Here is a 20,444-nt window from a genome sequence, read left to right on the forward strand (position 1 = left end):
TTTTCTTTGAAGTATCTTGAAAACTGATCCCTAAATGCCTTTCAAAATGTGTCAGTTTCACCATAATTTCCCATACCCGTGCTTAGTTAGAAGTCTTGCTGCTCTTTCAAATATTATTTTGTTTTTATTTTCTTTCTTTTCTGTTTCTTTTGTTATTTTAGTTTTGCTAAAACTCATTGAGTACTGAAGTGACAGTTTCATCAGTGATGATAATAGATTGCCAAGGAAACATTGGCACATCTGTTCCATTTCATATCAATCTGTTCTCTTCAATTATATTTATAAACACTTTGAGTATGATATGACTTAGTTGGGTCAAGCTTTTGACAGTCTTGTTTATCTAGCATTTCAATCTGTTTTCTTTGAAGTGATTCAATAATCTACCATCATTCTCTTCTAACACTTACAAATGAATTTATCTTCTAAATTTAATTATTTTAGTTTAATAAACATTTATTAAGTGCTTTCTATGTTTCAGGCACTGTGCTAAATACTGGGGATACAATTAAGGAAAAGAAAGACAGTCCTTTCACTCAATGAATTTACAGTCTAATGGAGGAAGACAACACATAAAAGGAAGCTGAAAGGGGCTGAGGAGGACAACAGGGGATACTTGGCATAGACACATCTTGTTCTATGGAGTTCAAACCAAGCAAAGCTACAGATAGAAATTGGAGTGAGGTACAGTGGAATTTAGTGCCGTACCCTTCAGCTCTCTAGTAAGAGAGGAGAGGAGATTTAGAAGGCTGGGGAGATATTGAGTATCATAGGGTGAGGTGAGGAGGAATATGGAATTTCTGGTGATAAGTTTATTATGGGAGAGGCATCTTGTTCTATAGAGTTCAGATCAAGAAAAGAGGTAGATGGAAAGTGTTATATTGGCTATTTTTTTTTAATTTAGTAAGTGTTTATTGACAGCAAAAGGTCTGAGAACTTCTGGTTTTTTGCTGTGATTATTTCATATAAGGTAAATATCTCAGAAATTTGGGTGACTAGAGTTCATGTCTTTACTTTTATCCTGCTTTTCTTTCTTAACAGGTTATTTGCAAAGAGGTTGGATTTAGGGTGTCATAATTAAAGGCAATGAATTCTTATCTTTACTCTTTCCTGTAAATTGCTTTTTCTTTTGATCTTTGTGCTAATCAGTCAGTGATTTGAATATACATAATAAACTGATTTTCAAATAATTTGCATGTCAATAATCAGTTATTTGTTAGATATAGTTGCTAAAATATTCAGTTTCATTTCTGCTTGTTCTCAGTTTTCAGTATATCTGTCTCTTCCTGAAGAAACATTATTAATTGTAACCTAATTTCAATTGTATAACTTTATGAAGATAATTAAACTTATGATTTGCTCTTTTCACTTACCTGACAAATTCAAGCACATATAGAATATGTAGAAAACATGAGAAATAGACACTTACTAGGGTATGTTCTCTCTAGTTCTCACTGAATTTAAACTGTTATAATATCTGCTTAACAGAGGAAGTATAATGCTCAGAAGAACATGGTCAGGTGTCAGCAGATTCAGGTTGCTATTGAAGTTCTGCCAATAACTAGTTATGTGGTTATGAATAATCATTTATCATTTTGTAACTTGTTTTTCTTCCTACAATGAGAGGTTTAGATAATATAATTTTTAAATACCTGTTTTGGTCTCAGTATTTTATTTTAACTTTATTCTTATTTTCTCATAATATTACTAACTTACAAACTCATCTCAATTCCTTTGGAGTCAGAAAATTGTATTCTGCTTAAAGAAAAGAAGAGGACTTTTAAGATTGATAAAACTCTGCATTTAAAATAAATAAGCAAACAAAATCCTTCCTAGTCTTTTTCCTCTTTATTTCTGGGACACAGTTGTTCTCCATTTGTTTTGCTTTAATATCAAAAGAAAAAAAAACAAGCCTACCTCTCTCTATTATTTTCCCTTCTGAGTAGTTGAAGAAAGTTCCCAAATATAAAGACCTGTACATTTTCCCCAAATTATATCTCCTCCCTTTCCCAATGCTTACACAGTTTATTTACCTCCATGCCAAATCCTGGAATTAGTTATGGATGACTATAAGTAGTTGATATTTATGGAAGGAAATTTCTTTGAACTAAAATCTGCAAAAGACAGTTGTAGGTGGAATCCAAATTTCCTGACTTGACACTATAACCTTGGGGGAGTGGAGCCAAGATGGAAGGGTACAAGCAGGAACTTGCTTGAGCCAGGCTCCAACCACCTCTAATACCTGTAAAAAATGACTCTAAACAAATTTTAGAGCTATAGAACCCACAAAGTGACAAAGACAAACTAACCTCCCACAGAAGGCAGCTTGGAAAGCCAACAGGAAGGGTCTATCACATTGGGCTGGGAGCCGAACACAATCCCATGTGAACCATACAGGCCCAGAACTTGTGTGGTCCTGACCAGCCCAAGCAGACTTCAGGAGAATGAATCACCTGCAGCTGTGGTGGTTTCCAAACTTCTCAACCCATAAACACTAAAGGGAAAGTAAAAGGTAAGTGGGGAGCTCTGTTGGAACTTGGTGAGAGAAGAGCAGGGTCTGACCCCTGCCCTCAGAGTGAGAGGTGCACACCCATGTGGCAGCTGCAGCTGATGCCTCATGGCTGCCTCTGGAGCTCTTGGCCTGCAGATGGTAGGGGGGGCAAAGCAACCATTCAGAGGGTAATCACTCTTGCTTTGACCTGCTTGTGTCTGGGTAGCAGTCTTGGGTGGTGGTCCTGGGGTGATGAACACTAGTGTGCCAGAGAGGAACCCCTCAACATATCAGACAACAGCTCTGACATCAACTGTGAAAACCCCAGCAATTTGGGATATAGCTCTCTATACTCTGGAAGCAGAGTTGTAACATGGAAAAAAGCTCAAAAGTCAAGTCATTGGCTGGCAAGATGAATAAACAGAGGAAGCACAATAAGACTATAGAATCCTTTTTGGGGGGACAAAAACGATTAAAATATGGAACCAGAAGAAGAAAACAAAGTCAAAATTCCTGCATCAAAAGCTTCCAAGAAAAATATGAACTGATTGCAGGCCATGGAGGAGCTCAAGAAGGATTTTGAAAATCAAGTAAGAGAAGTGGAGGAAAAATTGGGAAGAGAAATGAGAATGCCTGACTGAAGAAAATAACACCTTAAAAAAATAGACTGACACTATAACCTTTGGACAAGTCATTTACTGGATCAGAGCTATAATTTCCTGAACTGTTATGATGATACTTGTAATACAGTCATCATAGACGCTTTATAATAATCAAAATAATTATGTGTGCAAAATGTTTTCTAACCATAAAGCATGCTAGAAATATAAAATATTGTTAATATTTTATACTATTATTATTGTCTTTTGTTTTTTTTGGATGGGGAAGGCAGGGCAATTGGAGTTAAGTGACTTGGCCAAGGTCACATTGCTAGTTTTTTCTGTTAAGTGTCTGAGACTGGATTTGAACTCAGGCTCTCCTGACTCCAGGGCCAGTGCTCTATTCACTGTGCCACCTAGCCACCTCATATTCTTTTTTTTTAATCAAGCCCTAAACTACTTTTTGAAATCCTACCTTCCATCTGCTTCTTACTATAATTTTCTGAGACATGCTTTTCATTCATTAAATGAATATGTTTAGGTCATATGTTTAAAGTTGTTTAGAATTTATCCAGTTCACCCTTCTTATTTTACTGTTGATTTAACTGGGACCCAGGGGCCACTACTTATTCCAATATTTGCTACTGGAATAACATGTAGTAGATGTTATTCCTCCCCCAACCTTCCTCTGAATAATTGAAACACAATTAGAAACTTTGGGAATAGTTTCTCAAATAAAACTATTCAGGAATGGCATTCCAATATATGAAAGTAATTCCAAGTTTGTAATACATCATGGAAGAGATTTGATTTGTTACCTTTGATCTACTTTGTTTTTGTGTTTAGGTATGAGAGCCTTGTGATTTAGAGATCGCAGTTAGGTGGGAAAGTCCTGTGATATTAAACTTCTTTATCAAAAGCATCAGGAGCAGGGGGGATTAGCCATGAGAGATTGAGAAACTCACCCTTCTCTACCTTAAGTTTTCTCATCTCTGAAATTAGGTTAGACTAAGTGATATAGCCAATGTCCCTTTGCTCTAATGATCTATGACTGTATGATCTTAATATTGCCTTTCAATCTCTATACTTGGAACTCTGGTACAAACTTTTGCTGCATGGTAAGGGGAAGGGTTAGAAAACCTTTTTCAATATTACCCTGACATTGAGACATCAATCATTTTCAACAGACAAGTGTCTAAGAGGGTTGCCCTTCTGGGATGGCATCAAATTAAGTCATTAATAAGTGGTTATTAATATCTTTCAACATTTTCCCACAGGCAATTTTATCTTAAAAGTTACACAAAAGGAAAAATAGTGAGCAAATAATGTCTATCAGAGCATAACAACCACTAGAATAGAAGGTAGAATGGATAAAATTTTTCCATTGACCATTGGGAACTACAGTGTAGGTTCTAGTTCTGACATTACACTTTTGGGACCTTGGAAAAATCACTTCATGGAATCATAGAATTAAGTTTGTTGGGAATGTAAAGACCTGGGAGTACAACCTTTCCTCTCTGCAACTTCCAAAAACTACTACTAATTATTTCTTGTGGGGACAAGCCACACAAATCTAATTCCTCTTAGACACCCAAAACAATGCTTCAAATACTTGGAGATAGTTATTTTGTCCCCAGAGGACTTCCCTTTTCCAAGCTAAGTATCCCTAATTCCTCCAATTGATTCCCATCTCAAACAGTTTCAGTTTTATCACCCTTTTCAGAATATTTCTGTATTGTCACTATCTTGTTCCTAAAACATGGCACTCTGAACTGGCTATATTATGTCATATGTTACCTGAATACGGCAGAGGACCCATAAGGTATAACCACTTGTTTTCCTCTTTAATTAATTTTAAAATATGATTGACATTTTTTTGATGTCCTGTCATACAGTGTTATTTAATGTTGAACTTATAATTCATTAAAAATTTTCAGATCTTTTTCCAGTCAAATATTTGTCTAGTCAACTATCTCCAAAATGTATTTTATATTTATAAAGTTTATTTTTCAAACTCAAATGCAGGACATTATATTTATTTCTTTTATATTTCATCTTACTAGTTTAGTTGAAGGAATTAGGACAAAATCTCACACAATTGATTTCCCCCTGCTTAATGATTCCCTAGCCTATTAATAAAATAGCAAAAGATAAGGGATAGATAACAGAGATAACAAGGTGTTACTACATTAAATAAAGTAGTCTTTTTTTTTTAAAAAGTGAAGTTTTCCTGTCAAAAGTGATGGAATTAGAGGGAAATTATCCATTTGAGATGGATAATAATATAATTTGGTGGATCAAAATTGGTTGGATTACTAGATAAATCCCATAACTTTCTGTACAAGGGATGCAAAAAAAAAAGTCTCAGTGTAGTTTAAACAAACAAAAACAAAACAAAAAAGAAAATGAAGTTAGTCTGATGGTATCAATGTAAACAGCTCAAAAACTTTGAAAAGTGAATGTTGCAAATTTATAAAAAGCAAGCATGGTACAATGAAACCCTGACCTCACCCCTTTGTAGAGGTTAGAATTCCACAAGTGTGGTACATTATACATATTTTCAGACTGTTGTTGATATACAAATCAATATGCTCATTTTTTTCCCTTGTCTTCTTTTATATTTTTTTCCTTCTTGTCTGTAAAAATGCAGGACATCTTCAAAGATTTATACAGCTTTACACTCAAGTAACTTAAAAACTATTACTTTAAAAGCTTAGAAAAATTACACTTTACTGGCTTAAAATTGGGATACCCTGTATTATTCCTTATATATGATGACTTTGTGATAGTGAAAGAGAGGAATATTGTGGCAAATTTAGTAACATAAAATATACAAAAAAGAAAATTCCATCTTTCAAAGAAAATCTTATCATGCACTTAAGCGATAAGTAGGACATTATAAGACATGGGGTTTTAGGGAATTTTGGCATCTAAACCCTTGCATATAGCTTCTATTTGCCCACCTAGGGAAGACTTTAACCACTTCCTTATAATTTATCAATGAAAAGATATGAAGTACCTTTTTCTTTGTAAACATTCACCTTAGTGTGATCTCTTTATTATAATAGTCAACTTCCTGTTAAAGGAAAAGCAAATCAACAACAATAAAAGAATCACAATCCAATTTACTGGTCTACAGAAAAACTTAATTAAAAAGAAAAAAATAAAGCAAACAACTAACCAAACAAAAAAAACCTCCCCCCAAACCAAAAAACTCCTCAAAGCATATTCCTTTTCTATCAAGTAAATTCCTTGGTAGCCAGCCCTATAAACTCACCCTCTAGTTCCTCTCTCACCGGATAATTCCAAACTAACATACAATTTATTTTTTTTACTAGCCGGAACAAATTCCCTGTAGTTTTATAGCTTTGTCATTAACCCCACAGCTTGCTCTTTTAAAGGGACCATATCCTGTCTCCAGTACATATCTTTTAAAATATTTTGAAACAGAATGCAATGTTATTCTTAAGCAGTTCAAAACAGATTTATTCACATTTGCAAGCTAGACTGTACATTGTATTAATCTTAGAGACATATTAGCATGTAAGCAGCAATCCATTTATTGTTTCTTGTTCTCTTTTCCCCTGGCTTTTGCTTTTCCACTGAAAAGGCCTGAAAGAAATAACCACTACTTTTTAATGATCTATTACTAAAAAAAATGCATGTATACTATCCCCATTATGTATGTATAATATCCATTCATATTCATCCAATATTTCATCATTATGAAGTAGCATGGCTATTTTTTTAAAAGAGCAACCCTGTTGGATTTGTATTCAGCACATGATATTATTCATTTCCTTTTTCTCCAGTCTTATAAATATGTAGGTCCTAGTGAACTCCATGGACCTTCCTCTTCCTGGATCCCATCAAAAAGTCTTACATTTTCCCTTCCTAATACTAAAGAAACTTCAAAGATTGAATAGTAGGAACTTGATTATTATTCTTCCTATTATTAGTCAGAATAATAGTATGAACTTGATCTTATTCCCACTGCAGTGCTATGAAAACATTCTTTACACCTAGTAGGTGCTTAATAAATGCTTGTTGATTTCACTAGGATATATGAAGAGAAAGACAAGAAAACCTAGGCAGAAAAATAGTTAATCAGTATGTGTGGTGTGTGTAATTTACTATCATTATAGCAGACAGCATATGTTAAAATCAGAGGGAAGAGGGAAGTCAACCTCAAGAAAATATGTAGAGGCAGCTAGGTGGCACAGTGAATAGAGTACCGGCCCTGGAATTAGGAGGACTTGAGTTCAAATCTGACCTCAGACACTTAACACAAATACTAGCCATGTGACCTTGGGCAAGTCACTTAACCCCAATTGCCCTCCAAAAAGAGAGGCAAAAAAAAATATGTCACTGTATATACACTTTATCTGGACCGTGTGTTCAGAAAAAGGGAAGGAATGGTCCCTCTGTACCTCATACTTGTCAAATCATAGAGATCAGAATATTGCTTACTAATGGTTATCCATTTGGTTCCTCTTCCACATTCTCTTCCTTCAGTTCAAGTTAACAAATGTTTATTGAGTGCCTGCTATGTGATGGCATTGTACTAGTCACTGGGGATACAAAGACAAAACAGCAACAACAAAACAGTATCGACTCTGAAGATTAGACGCTAGTTAAGGGAATACAACATGTACATGGATATATAAAAATGAAGTATACAAAGCAGAGACAGAACCTGTGGGTTTCATGGTCATAGAAAACATCCAAATGAGGAAACTTCTCTATAACACATATGGTCAGAGAGTTGTCTAGAACACCAAGAAGTTGAGGCTTGCTCAGATTGGGAGTGGTGGTGGGGGGGATTAACAATTGAGGAGTGACATACAAAGTGAATTTTGAAGGAAACAAGTGATTCTAGGAAATAGAAGGAAGGACTGCATTCAAGACACAGAGGTCCATTGACAAACATATGGATACGGGAGATGAAATGTCACAAGTCAGGGAAAGTACCCTAGTTTTCCTATAACAGGGAGTGTGTGAATAGGAGTTATATTAAATTATCTTGGAAAGGTGTGCAGAAGATACATTTTGGAGGACTCTATTTGTATTATAGATAATTAAGGATTTTCCAGATTCAGAGAATACTCTGAGAATTCTAGAACGTTCACTCTGAAAATTCAAAAGTCAGATAGAGATTTTAGCAGAAGACCATGTGCAAGAGGAGGCCAATGAATGCCTTGGAGTTTGGGGTGTGGGATTGGTGAGGGTGTGACAGAAAGTGTCTAGGACATCTCCTATGAGGAAGTTCCCTCAGCATTCTACCCTGTGTGGTCTTTTTGATGCCATCACTCAAGGGTGAGTGTTCTCCTCTCTAAAGGCTAAACGCTGGGACAAGAATCATTATTCTTTACTTCTCTCTAGTCTTGTTCCTCCACAGTGGCTTTTCCTCATAAACTCAGGGACCTTTTGGGAGGACTCCTGAATTATTTCTTAGTTGCTGCTTTGGGGATGTCATTCTTACTAGAGATTCCCTTTCCCCTCCCATGACTGAATTGACCAAGTCTTCCTCTAGACCATCTTCCTTGCTTATCTAAGGAAATATTCAATCTATACTCAGACCTGTCCCATAATTTGCATTCCTACTCAATCCGACATTGGGAAAAATAATTGTGTTAAATTCCCGTCCCTCATGAAGGAGCCATTAGAGAAAGTGATTTTTCTCTCAGCTATTAAATCCTCAATCTCTTCACTGACCTAAAATATTCACTGGAATAAGAGACCTAAATTAACCTTTCTCATCCTTTCCACTGCTTTCTTTAGGGAGAAAAGTTTAACTAGGAAAAAGAGTGACGTGAGATATCATGGAAAGACTATCTCCTTAAAACAGTTACAAATCCTTGCTGCAAGCCCCAAAGGGAGGACAAGAAACTTGTTAGCAAATACCTATAATTATATAATTTATATCTCTGCATCTATATATTGTACACAATTGTATTTGTGTACATTTTTACATATTATGCATATATTTATTTTTGAAGTTATAAATGCATTGGAATACAGTTTTTTTCTAAGAGGCTTTTTGGACTCTCTTGGGAGGCTAAGAGAAAATATTTTGGTAAAGAAGTCATGAGAAAAATTAATAACACAGCTTCCAGGAATATCAACTATACATCAATACAGGGCACCCTTGACAGCATGCCTCCACCAAGTAGCCTTTCTTCCTTTGAGGTTCATGCTATCCAAATTTATCATTCGGTCCAGAACCTGGTTATTAGAGATCCCCTGATCATTTTCCTTTCTTCTTCATTGTGTTCAGTGTTTGGTTCACATTATTTCTGTCCTTCCCATCTCTTGGCTTCATACTAGGGAAATTTGACATGCACTTTCATAATCATGTACCTTAGTTCCCACTTTCTTAATTTAGTCAATCATTATTGTTCAGTTATTTTTCTCAGTCATGTCTGCCTCTTCATGACCCCATTTGGGTCATTGGTCATTGGCAACAATACTGTAGTGGTGTACCATTACCTTCTCTAGCTCATTTTACATATGAGGAAACTGAGGCAAACAAGATTAAGTGTCTTGCCCAGACTCACACAGCTAATAAGTATCTGAGGCTGGATTTAAACTCAGGTCTTCCTGACTCCAGGACTGGCATTCTATCTACTATGCCACTTAGCTGCCCTCAGTCTACTTAATACCCATGACATACTCTTCCCCTGCATCTCACCTTCACTCAGAGATGGTCACACCCATGACATTGCCATTATCCATAAATGTTTATTTACATTGTTATAATATTTTTCTCTCTCCCTGTATCTTATTAGCTCTATCAATTTTCTTTATCTTCATGCTTTATCTTCCTCAGTTCTCTTAGTGCTAAGTTCTTTCTCAGGTCATTACTGTGACACTAGTTAGTGTCTCCTTTCTCCCCTATCTTGACCCCTTTGTGAACCAATCAACTCTCTGCCATCCTTCACCTTTTTTTTTTACAGGATTGTAGCTAAATAGCTAAGCCAGTTTGAAGGTAACTAGCAGGCCTCAAATCCATCAATAAGTTTGGAGAATGTCTACCACAAGAACGTGAAGATTTCTCCAGGTAGAACGGGTGGATCAGAACAGTTTGCTCAAATTGCTTCAAAGTCAGCTAAAGTAGCCACTGTGGGGCACTTAGAGTTTGGCCAGACATCCAGTCATACTGACTTTTGTCTTGCCACTGGACTTCCCTCACTCTGGGAAAGAGAATGAAGCTGATGACTTTGTGCAACTCCTCTTCTAAAACTAAGATAAACAACCACAACAACATTCTTCACCATATTTTCCCTTACCCCACTTGGCCAAGGCCTAACTCTGGTTTACTTCTACCCTATGTCTTTCATTTATATACTCTTGAATAGAGCTAAATGAAATAATGAAATTGCTGAATGATCACATTTAAAAAATAATACCATCTCCTTTTACCTGGGTCCTCACTGCAACAAGTTAAACACTCGATTACAATCCACTTAATTCTCTATCCTACTTTTCCATAACAGCTGTTCCAAACCCCTTCATTCTTAAAATCTCCAGTAGTATCCTTTTTCTCTCTCTCAACTTTGCCTCCTACTTCAAAGGAATCAAAACCATTCACTGAGAGCTCCCCTCGTCCCTTCTTCTTCATATCTTTTCACTCTGACATTTTCCTCAACTATATCCTCTTTCATTCCATTTTCATATGAGGGGTTAACTTTTCTCCTTGCCAAGATAACCTACACCTTTACATCCCTTCCTAACTTTGCTCTCAAATTAGCCTCTCTTATCTTTTAACTCTCCATATCTGCTAGCTTTTTCCCTGCTTATTAAACCATGCCCGTATCTCCCAGTGTTATAAAACAAAACAAAACAAGAACTTCCACTTGATTCAATTATCTCAACTAATTATTGTCTTATATTTTTTCTCCTTTCCATGGCTAAACTCCTTGAGAAAGCTTCTGCTTCCGCTTCCTCTCTGCCCACTCTCATCTATATAATTTGATTTTTGACTTGTTTCAATTAACGTTATCCTCTCCAAAGTTACCAGTGATCTCTTATTTGTCAATTTTAATGACTGTTTCTTAGTCTTAATTCTCTTTTATTTCTCTGTGGCATTTGACATTACTATTCACCTTCTGCTTGTAGATACTCTGAACTTTCTGGATTTTCATGACATGGCTCTCTCCTGGTTCTCCTCTTCCCTTTCTGGCCACTTTTGGGTCTCTTTGGTTGCTTCTTTTTTATATCATGCCAACTGGGCAATAACCATGGGCATCCCCCAAACTTCTGTCTCAGACCTTCTTTTGTTTTCATTTGATACTGTGTCACTATTGGTGGTCTCAGCAATTAGTATCTATGTGGAGATAATTCTTAGGTGTATATATCTAGATCTAATCTCTCTCCTGAGTTTATAGCTATGCCCCATGTGATTCCTTTGGGACAGACATCTTTAAATGCATATCTCAGAGGCACTGCCAACCAAACATATCCAAAACAGAAATCATTCTCTTTTCCCCAATTCTCCCCTTTTCTCAACTTCTTTATTGCTGCTGAAGGTACCAGCATCCTCCCAGTCATTCAAGTCTGCAGCTTTGGGGTCTTCCTCCACTCCCCACTCTCACTTATTCCACATATCCATTCTGCTGCCAAATCATATTTCTACTTCCACAATATCTCTCATATCTGTCCCTCTCTCCCCTTCTATTGCCATAATGCAAGTCTATGCCTTTACCGTCTTGTATCTGGTCCACTCTAACACCTTCTAACTGGTAACTTTGCCTCAAGTTGTTACTAACTTCTATCCATCCTTCACTCAGCTACCAAGGTGATTTTTCAAAAGAGTAGTCAGTCTGTCATGACACACACACCCTGCTTAATGAATTTCTTTGGACCCCTGTTACCTCAAGAATCTAATTTAGTAAACTCCTCTATTTGACATTTAAATCTCTTCATTTTACAACTCCTTTCTACATCTCCAGCCATTTTATACTTTCTTTCCCTTCCTCCAAAGACCCTATGTTCTGGCTATGCTACCTTTCTTTCAGTTCTTCCTTGCATTAACTGTCTCTCTGTCTCTGTTTCATTTTATCTCTCTTATACACACATTCTCTCTGTGTTTCTGTCTTTCTCTCCCTCTCCTTCAGACAGTACAGACAGAGTTTGTCATGGAGTTGAACAGGAGAAGAGCAGGCCTTTGGAAAATTGCCCAGCTCCTTTAATGTCTTTTGAAACAAATCTTTTTAGTACTAAATTCTGCCGTATTGCAGTGAGATAGGGAATCTTCAAAGAATTAGATATTAATACCACACAGGGGGCAAAGGGAAGGCTGATGATGAATGAGACCAGGCTGCATCATATACCCAATCAGAAACTTTGAATAACAATAGGAGTAAAAAAATATACCCAAGGAAATTATGGCAAGAAAAACAATGGGCTGGTCATGTTGTAAGGACAAGGCATGACAAGAGGATTCTGAGAGTGTTCTTCTGCTTCCAGAATGATGCTAGAAAACTAGGAGAAGAGCTTCCAATATGTTCAGCCACTCCCCTGAGGCAAACTTATTGGAGAAAATGGATAAAAGTTGCATAGGTTAGGCAGGTATGGATGGTTTGTGATCTATATCATTAGAAGGAACTTCCTCTAAAATGAGTTCTCACATCCATTTGAGAATTTAAGTCATAATTATGGCACTTTCTCAGGGCATTTTGCCATTAAACCTCTGGATACGAAACATAGGACTCTCCTGTAGGGGGAAAAGAGTGACCTATGACAATGCTTGGGCTTCGTCCTATTAGAATTTTGCACTGAGCTCTCAGGTTGGCAGAAGAAGCAGTTGCCTGCCTCACTCTAGAGGACCATAATCATGTTCCTTGGGATCAGGTCTTTTCCCCTCTCATCTTGAATCTGAACAGGCTCCAGCAAATTGAACTTTTTTTCTCTGCCCAGAATTAAGCCAGGTCCAGTTTAAGAGACTGATGTTTCAAGGGCTGCAGAGAAAAGCTCTTTCTCCCTTTTTTTTTTCCACAAGGAGAATTTTAAAATATTTTCCTCACCTGAGAGGGGTCAACATACCATGCAGTTTTTTTTAATTGGAATAAATATACCTAGTGCATTCTACACTGCTATCAGTGGACGTGTGGAGCTCTTGGAAAGACTGAAATCTTTCTAGTATTCTGCAACAGCAAGAGAAGAAGCACAATAACAAGGTAGTCATTTGGATCTTCAAACATTCAAGGTCATTTTGAATTTTTTTTTAACAGTAGTATATAAAAGTATATGTAAGCATGTACAGATACATGTTTAAAAGTTTTACTGATCCCAGGACAAAATGTATCTTAAAAGATACATTGTAGCTTAGAGATAATATATATGACTTTTATATTTCTGTGAAAAATCACTATTTATAGTTAGAGCTCAAGCAATTCTTTATGAGAGCTGATAAGCAGAATGCCATTAACATATAATTCTTAATATGCCTGAATTCTATAATCTCTAACACTTGCTAAATGTGTGGTTCACCAGGGCAAAAATACAATAAACGCTGCATGTGTTCATCAATTACACTTTAATTTATACAAATATTTCCAGTAATGTAACCTAAATGTGCAAACTTTGCATTGTTCATTAGAAATTAATTTACTCAGGTGGTTTATTTCACTTTAATTCTTTCCCAGTTTACTCATATATGCAAACTTTACAATGCCCTTCAAATATAAAAGTTTAGTGTTTATAGATGCAGTGTGAAAACCCTTAAGGAATGCATATATTTGATTAGACAATGAAAATAAATAGCAAGAGGAAATACTTCAAGAGGAGAGAAAACACCAATAAGACCAATTTTCAATATACCATTTGGTGTACTGTAGTAGCAATGTAAAAAGAGTACTAGACTGGGGATTCAAATGATCATGGTTATAGTAGCTCTATCTATAAATAACTGCGTGACTTTTGTTAACTCAGCTTTTCTGGGCCTCAGTTTGCTCATCTGCAAAATGAAAAATTTAGACTGACATGATGACAATTTAAGCTCCCTTCAAGACCCAAGGCTAGAAAACTATATCCAGTTTCCTTTTTATGGATAGCTAGAGATGGTCAGTTAGAGACTGAGTCCAATCCACTCATTTTAGAAATAAAGAAATGGAACCCAAAGTAATAAAATATTTTGCTTAGGGTTATGCAAATAGTAACAAAGCTGGAACGCAAATTCAGATATCCTGACTTGTAGTTCAATGTATTATCCACCGTTCTTTTTTTACTCCTAAGATAAAAGAGATCATAAACATGTCACCTCTGACTATAAACATTCTAATGTCAGATCACAGAAACTGAATAACACCCCCCCCTCAAGCCCCACCTCCCTAAAAAACAAACTTTAGAAGGTTTCTAGTCTAACCCAATGCCTGGTCACATTTTGTTCACATATGTTACTGACAGCTTCCTTTTAAGAGGGACTTCTTTGATATGGATTCTAGGAGGAGATTCAAAAGTTCCCACCTGCCCCAAAGTTTCATATCTTTACACCTGTCAGGAATTTTAACCATTAGTGACAGCCCCAGCAATAGCTCCATTCCTGTCATTAAGTTAGCTAGAAAACACCTGTGTTCTTGAGAGACTGAAACAGGAAAGCCTATAATTCAGTGAAGAGAGATGTGGAAAGAGGACAGAAAAGTATATATGGCATCAACTAAGCCTAAGAGGGAAGGTGGGAGATGGTTAGCATGAGGATGCTGATTTCAGGAAGGCAGAACAAAGTCTAGAGCCCTCTCTAAGGTAAGGCAAATTGGAGTGATAATCCTAGGTTTTGATACTAATAGTAGCTTTTTGATGTCCGTTTCCCGTAGAAGGAAAAACTGATCATGAAAATTCAATCATTTTCAGATAAAGGATTATTTTTCAAGAAAATCTATTGGGATAAAGTTCACCTCATTCCTTTAAAGATGGATTGAAGAGAGATCATTTTAATCCTTTATTGCTGCTACTGTGTAGTAACTGAGACTAGTGATTATGGAGAGCACTAGCCTATGTGTCAGCCCCGGATTCTGGCTTGGGAAAGTTACTTAACCCCAATTGCCCTCCAAAAGGAAAAAAAAAAATTCCTTGAGATCTGAAATGATATTATTTTGATTTCCTGAAAGATCCAGTAGTGTTGGGCCTTGAATATACTCAGAGAGACAGTCAACAGGAGAGAAGTATTGTACTATTTTGTGATAGGTTTATAGGCCTACACAAAAAGCCAAATTCAACTGTCATTTCTAAATTAACTAAGGAGCCTTCTATATGTATTACCCCTTATGTCTGGATGTTGCATTTTTGTGCTCCCCTTACTCCCACCCCAAGGCAGACATGCTTGTAATTTTAAATTGTGTCATTTCTATTTGCCTTAAAAATGTTGAAGGTCAGGAGGGCTTAAAATGTGATTCATACTGAGCAATAGATAATTCTTGGATTGGTGTGGAGACCACTGCCTTCTATGTAGGAGCAAAATTTTTGATCTAGAGTCTTTGAATTTATATAATGTCATATTATACATATATAATATATTATCATTAGGGAAGCTAGGTGGCACAGTGTATTGGGAGGTGGGCCTGAAGTCAGGAAGACTCAACTTAATTAGTTCAAATCTGGTCTCAGATGCTTGTTAGCTGCGTGACCCTGGCAAGTCATTTAACCCTACTTACCTTGGTTCCCTCATCTGTAAAATAAGCTGGAGAAATAGCCAACCTCTCCAGTGTCTTTGCCAAGAAAACCCCAAGTAGGGTCACTAAGAGTCAGATACAATTGAAACAAATGAAGAAAAATGACAATATGTTATAATTGCATAACATATGCATGTATGATATTTTTATCATTTATATAGCATGCAGATATTTGTCATTGAATTTCAGTATAATTGATTTAATTGCTTTCCTTTTTAATTCTATGTTATTTATTTGATGAACTTAGAAACATTCAGTAAAAGTGTCCACCTAATGCTTCAATAGACTGCCAAAGGGGTCCCTAACACGAAATATTAAAAATTCCTGTCCACTTAGAGTAATAGGGTGCAATGGAGGATTCTGGGAAGATGGCAGAATAAGGGAGGGAATTAGCCAGGCCTCCAGATAGAGTTCAGAAAACAACAGTATGAAAAACCTGAAGCTTGAGACATTATCCCTCATACCTCTAAACTAGAACCCAACTGTCATACAAAGTTAATAGTAAAGAAACAAAAAGTGAGGAATCAAAAGAAGAACCCAACAAAAGTTAGCTACTATGGGGATGGAGAAGATCTGAGTTTATGCTCAGAAGAAGATAGTAAAGTTAGAAAATAGCTACTTCTGTTTCAAATAAAAATACCAAGTGGTCACAGGCACAAAGAGAGTACTTTGAAGAGCTTAAAACAGACTTTAAAAATCAAATAAGAGAGGTTGAGGAAAAATTATGAAAAAAAATAGCAGTCCAAGAAAATCAAGAATTAATAAAAGAAAGTTAGCCAATTGGAAAAAGAAATACAAAAACTTAGGGAAGAAAATAACTCTTTAAAAATTAGAATTGGGTAGGGGAAAGCTAATGCCTTCTTAAAACACCAAGAGAAAATGAAATAGAGTTAAAGGAATGAAAAAAAAAGGAGAAAATGTGAAACATCTCATTGTAAAAACAACTGATCTGCAGAACAAAAAGAGGAGAGACAATATAAGAATTCTTTTTTTTAAGATGAACTTTTTTTAATCAAATGTTTTATTAACTTCTAGTTTAATCATTCATTTTTGCAAGATTTTGAGTTACAAATTTTCTCTCCATTTTCCCCCTACCTACCACCCCAAAATAGTGATCCTACTGTATAACCCTTCCTCCAATCTGCTCTCTCCCATATCTTCTCCCATACCCCCTCTGACTTTCCAGTAGGGCATGGTGGATCTCCATGCCCCAGCGTCTACATGTCTTATTTCTCAGTTACATGTAAAATAATATTAATAATAGTATATATATATATATTTTTTTTTAAACATTTGATTTTAAAACTTTGAATTCCAGATTCATTCCTTTCCTCCCTTGTCACCCATCCTTACTAGGAAGATAAGCATTTCAGTACAGGTTGTACATGTGTAACTATGCAAAACATTTCCATAGTGGATATATTGTAAAAGACTGACTATATTTCCCTCCCTCCTATCCCACTTCCCACTTGTTCTTCTCTTTGCTTTGGTCCTGTCCCCCTTTTTTTTTTTTAGCAAGACACATTTTATTCTCTAAAAATCTCCAACCATGGAAACTCCACAAAAAGAGACAGGGAGGGAAGGCAGCAGCATAGTAGGAGGGTGGGGAGAGGTGTTTGCTGGATCCTGGATTAGAAAGAGTATATTAAAAGCAGGATACATGAGCCAGCAGGAAGATGACTTCCTGCCTTCTGGGAGTCCAGGAGAATCATAGTAGCTACCTCAGTTCCCATGGAAACCAAGAAAGGCTAGTGGAATCTTGGTGGTCCTGTTTCCCTGGGGTCTGGGGATGGCCAAGGATGAAGCACTACATTAAAGAACTCTGCACTTGACAAGGTTAGAATTCAGTCCCACAACCAAAGAGGGTTCTAGCATTTCCAGAGAAATAGCATAGATCTTTGTGGTTTCCAGGAAAAGGTGCTGGAGCTCTTGGCCAGCGTCTCTGTAGCTCCTTATCCAATGATGTCTGGAAGACTTTGCATCAGTAGCAGCAGTAAAAGACCAGGAAGGGATGTGGAGTCATCTTCTTGGCTCAGTCGTCCAAGGGGTTAAAAAAACAAAACAAAAAAAACCTAAAACTCTCAAGACTGATAGGGGTCACCTGTAACTTCATCTTGAGAGGGAAGGAGGGGAAAGAGGACTCCCTTACCTAAGGGAGTCATTTGTTGCCTCCCCTCCCCCCTTTCTGGATTCACACATAATTTTTGGTTGGGTATTCAGAAGGACCTCGGGAGCCTCCTGGGGGAGGGGCAGAAGCAGAGTATCGGGCCATGTAATGGCTTGTGCCCCTTGAGCCGCCAGAGGGGCAAGTGCAGCACAGTAAAGACCCACCTAATATAAAAAGGCTTGCAGCTGCCCAGCCCATGTAGAGGCTATGCCCCAATTCCCTTTTCTGAGCATCAGCCACCAGGGGGTTGTAGAAATTCCTGATGATCTCGTGGGCAGTCCAGCACACAGGGATCAGGACCAGGACTGCTGAGATGAGGAAAATGATCCCTGAAGTCAGGACCAGCCAGGCTTTTGGTTCCTCGTCTTCTATACACGTGGTACACTTGGCCCCAGCAAGATAGATCAGCAGGCCCACCAGGGCCAAAAGCAGAGCGATGACCATGAGGGCCCTCGATGCTTGGACATCATGAGGCAGAGCCAGCATGGAATCATACACCTTGCATTGCATCTGGCCAGTGCTCTGGACCACACAAGCCATCCAGAGGCCTTCCCACACCACCTGGGCCACTACGATGTTATTGCCGATGAAGGCTGTGATCTTCCACATGGGCATGGCACAGGACACTAGACCTGATATCCAGCCCAGTACTGAAAGGATGATACCCAGGATCTGAAGGCCAGCAGAAGCCATGGTTGGAAGCTTAGGGAAGACCTGCCTAGGAAACGAACCAGTGCAGCCAGAGATCAGGGTAGAGTATCGATCCTGTCCCTTTTCAAAAGTGGGTGCTTCCAACTTCCCTCCATCCTAGCCTACCCTCCCTTCTAACATTCCCCCTCTCATCCCCTTCCCCCCTACTCTCCTGTAGGATGAGATACTCTATTTAGTGTATATGTCATTCCCTCCCTGAGCCAAATTCAATGAGAATAAGTTTAACCCATTTCCTTTTGCCTTCCTGTTCTTCCCCTCCATTGTAAACATTATCCCTTGCCTCCTATATGAGATAGTTTACTCCATTCTGTCTCTCTCCCTTTCCTCTCATTATATTCCTCTCTCACCTCTTGATATCACCTTTTAAGTATCATGTGGATTTTGGAACCTGGCTATAATTTTCCTAGGAGTTTTCTTTTTGGGGTCTTTTCCAGGGAGTGATCAGTGGATTCTTTCAACCTCTATTTTGCCTTCTGGTTCTAAAACATCAGGGCAGTTTTCCTTGAGAATTTCTTGGAGGATGATTTCTAGGTTCTTTCTTTGATCATGGCTTTCAGGTAGTCCAATAATTTTTAAATGATCTCTCCTGGATCTATTTTCCAGGTCAGTAGTTTTTCCCATGAGATATTTCACATTGCCTTCTATTCTTTCATTTGTTTGGATCTGTTTAACAGCATCTTGATTTCTCATAAAGTCATTAGCTTCTATTTGTTCCAATCTAATTCTGAAGGAATGATTCTCCTCAGTGAGCTTTTGAGATTCTTTTTCCATCGGCAAATTTGGCTTTTTAAGGCATTCTTCTACTCATTGCCTTTTTTAGCCTCTTTTGCCATTTGAGTTAGTCTGTTTTTTAAGGAGTTATTTTCGTCACTCAGACTCCCATTTCATAATTTTCTTGCATCATTCTCATTTCTCTTCCCAATTTTTCCTCCACTTCTCTTATTTGGCTTTCAAAATCCTTATTAAGCTCCTCTATGGCATGCAACCAGCATGTATTTTTCTTGAAAGCTTTTGCTGCAGAAGTTATGACTTTATTTTCTTCCCCCTGTTCCATGCTTTGATCCTTTGCTTTCGTCCCCAAAATAGGAGTGTAAAGTTGAGTTGCTCTGCTTGCTTTGCTTCCCTGGCTTGCTGATGTTGCCACTCAATTACTTGACTTTTGAGCTTTTTGCCACAGTAGGACTCTGCTACCAGACAGGGGAACTTCTTCCCAATTGCTGGGGTTTCCTCAGCTGCTGAAGGTATTAGTTGGGTGCCCTCTGTGAAACCTCCACATGCATTGGCAAGATGGTCACAAACCCCAGTACCTCCACCTTAGACAGCAATCCAGATCCAAGTAGGTCAAAGCAAGAGTGATTACCCCTCAGACTGGTTGTTTGGTCCCCCTACAACCTGCAGGCTAGGAGCTGAAGCTACTAAGTGGCTGTGGCTGCACGGCCGCTGCACCTCTGCTGCTTCTCGCCCTGGGGGGCAAAGGTCCACCACACTTCTGAACTACTGGATCCTAAAGTCCACACTGCACTGGCCTCTCACTTTGTCTTTAGCATCTCTGTGTTTATAATTCTTGAAATTGCCACAGGTTCTGGTGATCTGAAGTCCCTCCAGCCAGTGAAGGTCAGGCCTGCCCTGAGGCTAAAACCTCTGGCTCCAGCAGTGCTGAGCTTGGCTCCCAGAGCAATGCACTGGCTACTTCCTGCCAGTCTGCTGGTCTCTCATCAGTGGGAGGTTAGCTTCTCTGTGACATTTTGTGTGTTATATAGTTCAAAAGTTTCTTCTGAGTCACCTTTTACATGAATTGGAGAAGGTGGAAG

At 37.8% G+C, this 20,444-nt stretch overlaps 1 protein-coding gene across 1 annotated transcript; it reads right to left on the minus strand.

Annotated features, from left to right (window-relative positions):
- Positions 1-17,256: 17,256 nt before the first annotated feature.
- LOC138157269 (claudin-6-like) lies at positions 17,257-18,677 on the minus strand. The gene has a single exon (XM_069082820.1). The coding sequence runs from the start codon at positions 18,613-18,615 to the stop codon at positions 17,947-17,949; it is 669 nt and encodes a 222-aa protein (XP_068938921.1). The 5' UTR covers positions 18,616-18,677; the 3' UTR covers positions 17,257-17,946.
- Between the last annotated feature and the right edge of the window lie 1,767 nt (positions 18,678-20,444).

This window comes from Petaurus breviceps, unplaced genomic scaffold (genome assembly GCF_028583685.1).
Source record: "Petaurus breviceps papuanus isolate PSGF00001 unplaced genomic scaffold, PetGlider_PUasm1.0 112, whole genome shotgun sequence".
Classification (NCBI taxonomy): Eukaryota; Metazoa; Chordata; class Mammalia; order Diprotodontia; family Petauridae; genus Petaurus; species Petaurus breviceps.

What these genes read in the sequence shown, in the direction of transcription:
- LOC138157269 (XM_069082820.1), bottom strand. Translation starts at nt 18,615, where the DNA reads ATGGCTTCTGCTGGCCTTCAGATCCTGGGTATCATCCTTTCAGTACTG.